This window comes from Lates calcarifer, linkage group LG17 (genome assembly GCF_001640805.2).
Source record: "Lates calcarifer isolate ASB-BC8 linkage group LG17, TLL_Latcal_v3, whole genome shotgun sequence".
Classification (NCBI taxonomy): domain Eukaryota; kingdom Metazoa; phylum Chordata; class Actinopteri; family Centropomidae; genus Lates; species Lates calcarifer.
This window is the reverse complement of record NC_066849.1, coordinates 11,174,352-11,181,695: the sequence shown is the minus strand read 5'-3', so window position 1 is coordinate 11,181,695 and position 7,344 is coordinate 11,174,352. Positions and strand designations below refer to the sequence as shown.

Below are 7,344 nucleotides of genomic sequence, written 5' to 3'. Positions count from 1 at the left end.
ACAACTATCCAAAGTTCACATATGTAAAAATTTTCTTCAGTATTTTTTATCATGGGAAATAGGTATTTTCCTTGTGTTTTACAACCATGTCATTAATTATGTTACAATGTTAGAATTTTCCTTTGATATTTTTTATATATCTATTGGTAATTTACGTCACACTATTTATTACAGGCTCTTAATCATGTTATTCACCATATTAGCATCCAAAATCACTTAAAATGTCATGTATTGTACTCAGCCATGAAGTACTGAAGAAGTGAAAAGTTTATTGCTCATCTGTACCAATGCAAAAACAGTCTTGCAGTGTAATGTACTGTAATGAATAGTATAGTTGCCTAATTTTAATTTATCATTCACATTATGACGAAATTATAATCTCAGCAATGGCAGCGATGCAGCATTTGATTTGTTTGCGTTGCATTTTGTCCTGGAAGCCTCAGACAAAGAGTTTATTAAAGCAAGTCGAGCAGTACGGCTTTCCTTTCTGCTCCTTGAAGACGCCTTGGCTGAGCTGCCGCAGACAGAAGGCACACACAAAGTGCTCGGGGTGAAACTTGCGATCAAGAGCGGAGATGCAGCGGCCCGTGATTGGCTCGCCACAGCCGCCGCACAGGGTGCCCTGCCTGGAGTGGAAGTGCAGCGAGCAGAGGGGTCGACCGTCCAGCTCCATGAAGCAGCCGTCGATGAAGGGCTTCAAACAGTCCTGTATGTCAAGACAGAAGAGGAGGACAGGGAAAAAGTTGGGGGAAAAGTTAGGAGGGAGGATGAAGAGAGGAAAAACAGTAGAGATAATAACATGGAACAGGAAGGATATTAGTGTAACATTTGGATAAGAATCTTTGCTTTTAAAGCACCATACTGCTGTTTTTTCATTATTTACCAACATGAACACTAATAATACTGTTGATCCTGTTCCACAGCATACCATAGCTTTAGCACTTCATCAATGTTAAAATTTTTGGAATAAGTAATCAGTGAATTTTTTTTTTTTTTTTTTTAGATGATTAAAACATGGAAATTCAGGTGCAAGCAGGGATTGTTTCCAAAACCTGACCCTTTCATGGTGTGTTCAAGGACATACTGACATAAATATTTGAAGGTTAGCTGCAGAAAGAAGCATGCACAAGCTAAAATGGAACATGGATGCTGTGTAAAGGATAATGAGAGAGTGGCCGCTGTTCTCATTCTGAAATGTTAAATACCAGAGTTTCTTTGGTTGACTAATAACCAAAATTAAGTTCATATACAGTAAATTAGTCCCTTCTCACTATTGTACTACCATAACTCCCAAAATGTGAATTTAATGTTGCTGTAATGCATGAACTCCATCATTAGTTTCAAATCTCTGTAATTTGATAATCTGTTAAAAACAAATGGAAACCAAATGCTACTGGGAGTGTATCTATAACCCTGTGGTATGCTCTGCAAAATGGTCAGCTGTAATGTTAAGTGTAGCTACGTAATGGACTTTTATGTTGTTATGAAGAGAGAGTTAAAAGAGAGTTACAGCTGTGTTTCTGTTAACAATCCATCAATAACTGTTAGAACATAAACTAAATGGCTCTGTACAGCAGTGAAGCTGTAGTTGATTACAGAAATTGCTCTTGGCAGACATTTTAACTTGTCATAACAGCAAAAGCACAGGTGTAATTCTTAACATTAGTGATGGCTCTGTTCCATTCATATGTGTCAGTAAGCCATGACAGTGAGCCAGCAAGCACAATGCCACATCCTTGGAACACCTGAATGGAATAATCCATTAATTACATCAGTAACACCTGTGTTAAACAAATAAAAAAGGGCCCCTGTTCTGTTCAGTGTTGGTGACAACTGTTTCTTAAAACTTAACAAAGCTAGAACTATATTATGTTTAATGATTTGATGAAATCAAAATGGTGTACAGTCACAGGTTTCTCTAATAACAGTCAGCTGACTTTTGATGAGAATACCACTGCAGTCTGCAAGAACTCAGCAACAACTGCGCCTCCAGGCAAACCGCAACTCATCTGGGGGTTTTGGAGGAAGCTAATGACTCTTCTAAATCAGCATGGCTTAGAACAGTCATCACATTTTAACATTTATGGTATGGAAATCTCTCTTACTGCTGAGAAGACAAGGCTGCAGCACAGCTCGGCAAGAGTGACTGAAAAGATCAAAAGGTGCTAAATTGTATGAACTGCCTCATTTATTTTAAGTGGGAGGTTGATTTAAAAAAAAAGTCTCAGCCACTTTGGAGTGTCCACTTCATCCCCTTTGTGGAGTGTTTGACCTCCTGCCCTCTGAAGTTAGATTTAGGTCTATGAGGGCCAGGTAAAACTGTGACCTTGCTCATAATGACTGCTCCATTTAAAATTTAAAACAATGTTTAGGTTCTGTGCTAATGGTGAGGCATACAACTGCAGTAATGAGTGGGTTAGGGAGTCAGTGCTGTATATTCCATACTTTATGTGATGCTATTAATTGTAATTTTGAGTTGCAGGAATTGAGAGCAGTGTATTTTATGTGTTTCATATTCAAGTTCATGGGAACTGTATTTCTGCTAGGATAACTTTTTAGGGACCATAAAATACTAAAATTAAAGTTGCTACCTAATGTCACAACATCTCTACTGAGAGCATTTAAACAATTGTACGAGTAAAGCAGAAGTAGAGCTGCACACTGAACCGTTTTTGACCAGATGCTGCATACAGAAGTGGGTTTGAAGAGAATGTAAAAGATACCCACACTGAGGAATATGGTTTCCTTGATTTATTTGCATCATTTCAACCGCATCGTATTCATCAGGCATACGGTTTTCATCAGCCTTGTGGTTGAAATGTTGCAAATAAAGCAAATGTGTGGGTATCTTTCTCATTTATTCTCTGGCTTGTGTGCGAGCCAGGGCAGTGTGTGTGTGGTCTGAGGTAAGAGGCTCACTGCGCAGACGAAGCACTCTGGATGCCAGGTGCCATTGGCTGCAGTCAGGTAGTTCTCCTTCACTGACTCCCCACAGCCTGAGCACTTTGGAGCAAAGAGGTGGTAGAAGTCCTTGCAACAGTACGGCTTCCCTTCCTTCTCTAGGAAGCCTGGGATGAGCACGAGACACGTAAGAGCCATTGCGAGTGATAACACATTAAATTATTTGCAAATGTTTTGTTGAAGTTGTGGTTTCCAGTGAAGAGAAATGAATGCACAAGCCTGTCACCTTCAGGTCCAAACAGGTCTCCACAGTGTGTACAGAAGAAGTGCTCGGGGTGCCAGGTCTGGTCCAGGGCTGTCAGGATGTTCTGGTAAACCAGCCAGATACAGCAATATTACATCATGCTTTTACTTCCTGTGAGGATTTGTAAGGTTTTTCTCATCTCACATGTTCACGTCAGGAAGCAGAAAATCGTTGGATCGTAAAACACATAAAATGAATCATAGGAAAAGTTGGATTAGTTTCTGATTAATGACTTTGGTCTGCAGCATACTGTAAGCTCAGTCTGCAGAACCCCAATATGGTTTTGTCTTTTATTTATTAACATGACATTTGGGATACGTCTAGAAAAATTAAGTACATACTACTGTATGTCATCATCCAATCTTCAAAGTATTATTGTGTAAACTAATAGAAGTAATATATGACAGAACAAATTAGTATATGAATAAAAAAAACAAAGGGATAGCTGAAGTTTAAATAGCAATGCATTTAGGTATAGGAGTTTTGAATAGGTATTTTGTGTTGCCAGTAGCTCATGTGGAGATTTTAAACATGCTGTTTTCATCTTAGTTGTGTCTTTCTGTAACCATGATATGGTTGTAAATGAATTGATCCTCTCTCACCTGAATGATGGGCCCCTTGCAATAAGCACATCGAGGAGAAAAGAGGTGATGGTAGTCTTTGTCACAGTATGGTTGCCCTTCTCTCTCAAAGAAGCCTCTGCTGCTCAGCTCAGTCTTACAAACCACACACACAAAGTGTTCAGGGTGCCACACTTCACCCAGTGCTGTGATCATCTGGAGAACAGAAAAAAAAAAAAAAAAAAAAAAAAAACGTCAGTAAATGGGAGAACAATATATATATATTAATAATATATATTTTTTGTTATGCACATTTCTAATTTTACAAAACATGTATTTAAAATGCTTGTCCAGTTGTTAATGTGATTTACTATACCTTTCCCACAATGCATTTGTTGCAGGAAGCACAGTGGCCCTTGGCTGTGGTGCGGACGCCAATCTTCTCCAGGTCAGAGCTCAGCCCTCCTAGCAGGTCGTCTATAGTATCTGTTTTCTTGCTTGTGGTTGTGGCCTTCGTATCTGAACCTGCTGTGCTGCTGTTGCTGCTGCTGCTCTCCTTGTTCTCCTGCTGCCCGCCTTCTGTTTTCCTTCTCACAGACTGCTTTTGTGTAAGTGGCGGTGGGGTTGTTGAAGACGCTGGATCCTAAATGGTGATACAAATCAACACTCTATTGTTTTAGCTGCACAGCCAATACATTTATTTTTTAAAGGTCAGTGCTTAACAATGTTCCTATTCTCAAACTCTATTATTTGAGGCTGTGCAGTGTTGAGATTAGTACAATGCTGCCCTCTGTTGTTGAACCTGGTTAATTTCACTCATGTTTGAAAAATTTCTTTAACCTTACATCCACCGCTTTCTACCATTTTCATCAGCAATCCCTGTGAATTATTCTTGAACATGCAGAAGTAACACTTAATTGAGAATATTGATCATCATGAGAAAAGATCAACGGCAATTTCAATCACTGTGGGACATGCACTTGTACTGACCCCTTCTCCCAAACACATCAGATCTTGCAAGATGGAGTCAAGCTCCTTAGTGGGTGAGTCAGGGGGCAGGGAAGCTGCCACAGGAGCTGGAAGATCACTAAAAGGCAAATTAGGCATTAAACATTTTTCAATATATGTCCAATAACACAGGCTATCCTGTGGATACTGTATTAATACGTATGTATATATAGCCTAATTAGACTGTCTCTCTGACCATCATTCAGGGTCCTTGATACAGAGGCCAGACAGAACATTATCAAGAATGCTTCAACTTCAAGTAAAGTTCAAAGTAGGCAGTTACTAAAGCAGTAATATTTTTATAGGCAGTAAAACTGTTTAAAAATGAAATAACAATGCAGCAATACTATGCAATTAATTTCTGTCCATTTTCTGTTTCCTCTACACTGTCTACACAATGATATTGTGAGTCAGGGGTCAGCAGGAGCCTCAAGTCTGCAGTTCACCTGTAGACATTTGAGGAGGCAGTGGCTTTTCCTTTCAGTCCAGAACCGACTGTGCTTGGCACCTGTGGGCATACAATCAAAATATACATACAGAGTATCAGTGACTGAGGCACCAAGACAAGCTAATGTGAAAAATTAAGCTCTGCAGATGTTAACTTTAGATCAACATTCAAGTTCAACAACAACTTAAATAGGTGATGATCCAGATAGTCATGATACAATATTTGTGTGTGTGTGCTTTTGTCTTCACCTCTTCATTAGTTGAATCATTCCTCCTGGTTTCATTGACACTCTCTGAACCAGCTGAATTTAAGGCAAGCTCTTCTAACAGCAAATCTGTGACAGGATACAGGTCATGAATCTTCCTACCGCACATATAAACATAAATACTCATGCATGCATGTACAGTACAGTATTCGAACACAAACCACTAAAACACATTGATTGTTCTTTCTAGGCATTGACTGTAAAACCAGAAGATGTGTAACATTGTGCAGAGTGAAATATTTCGTATGAAGTCAGACAGAGTGCACCTTGATGTGCAGATAAAGGTTTCTGAGGTTGCCTCATGTAAGTCAGCTTCCTCAGGAAATGATGGTGCGACATCTTGCAGAAGTGAAACTTTAAATAATGTTGCAACAATCCAGTGACAGATATTAAAAAACATGATTCAAGTGTCTCCTCCACACAATGTAAACCCACAGATGTCCGAAAATGGGAAGATATGTGTATGAAGAAAGTATTTTATGGGGAAAGAGACAACATGGCTTGCATGGATTAACATTTAGCTGATCATGTTTTCCCCACGCCTTCACATCTCAGAAAAAACATACTTTTTTACTTTTGAAATTTCAACAAACTGTTGTATTATTTGAAAGGCACATGTCGTAAGTTTAGATGAGAGGTAATGTTTAAACTGTTTAACCTTTATTTTGCCATGATCAGAACTCTTGTAAGTGTAAGTATAAATTTTAAAGAAAAAAAAGACACAACTCAAATACAACACAGAACAAAATTAAGACATAACAAGAGGATGATGATGATTACTTATTAAATTACTTAACAATCTGTATAAAGTAAATACTGCTCTTATATACTGCATGACGGTCACAGAACACATAAGGTGCTGTCTCAGTGTCTAAGGCACTCTTGTTCCAAAATCAGTTCTTCATTTCACTTCTAGTTTTAAAGTCAGTTGTAAATTGTAGCACACTACACTGATGGAATTACAAAAATAACACACTGCCTGTTCACTGATCAGTTTGAGCCTGATCAATAGCGTAAGTCACAAACCAACAGAAAGTTGTCTTACCGAGCTCATCCATGTTGGTTCCTGCTCTCAACACAAAACCTACTTGAGTGAGAGTGTGTCTCTTATGCTTGCTGGTTAGTTACTAAGGTAACCAAGCCTAATTTCACATCTGGTCAAACCGTCACTTCCTTTGACAAAAGTTTGTTTTCGTTTGTTTCTGACTCAAAGCATATCCATATTTAATGTGAGATGTTGTTGTTTCCTGGTGGAGAGGAAACCAAGAACAATTTCTTAACAGCATAAGTGAGATCCCAGCTGTGATATCAACTGCCTCTTTCGTTCAGTTGCCCAATGTGTTTCAGTCTGACACCCATGTTATGAATTGTTGATTGTGTTTTTAATATATTTATTTATGCATGCATGACAATACAATCACAGTACACCAGGCCATTTAAAGTGTTTCACATAAGGCAAAGAAATGTATTTAAAAGGCAATCAAGAGCACAAGTAAAACAAATTTAAATGGATTTTAAATCAAATAGAATATAGTTAAACTGGCAAAAAAAAAGACAGACATGAAATATCAGTCCTCTCTCAGTGTCTCTTTGTCACTGATATTCACACGACTTATACAGTTTATATATAGTTTCTATTAATAACTTTTTAAGGTTAACTTCAATATACATAAAACACAAACATAAAATTTAAAGAAGAAATGCATGCATGCAAATGTTGTAGAGTTTTTCACACATTTCCATGTGGCCTCAGTTGCCATATGAGTGTATACATATAACTGAGATATGTTCTAAAATAGTGTAACAACAGCTCATGCGATGAAACATAACCCTATTTACAAATGATGCTTCTTCAGAT

The 7,344-nt window shown here is 38.2% G+C and overlaps 1 protein-coding gene across 1 annotated transcript; it reads right to left on the bottom strand.

The window, feature by feature from the left end:
* Positions 1–249: 249 nt before the first annotated feature.
* On the bottom strand, positions 250–6,787 carry lpxn (leupaxin). The gene is made up of 9 exons (XM_018667452.2): positions 6,532–6,787; positions 5,470–5,555; positions 5,220–5,281; positions 4,756–4,852; positions 4,142–4,408; positions 3,808–3,981; positions 3,188–3,269; positions 2,920–3,068; positions 250–706 (listed from the first exon to the last, which is right to left on the bottom strand). Exons 1-9 carry the CDS (start codon positions 6,542–6,544, stop codon positions 440–442), a joined length of 1,197 nt encoding a protein of 398 aa, XP_018522968.1. The 5' UTR covers positions 6,545–6,787; the 3' UTR covers positions 250–439.
* Between the last annotated feature and the right edge of the window lie 557 nt (positions 6,788–7,344).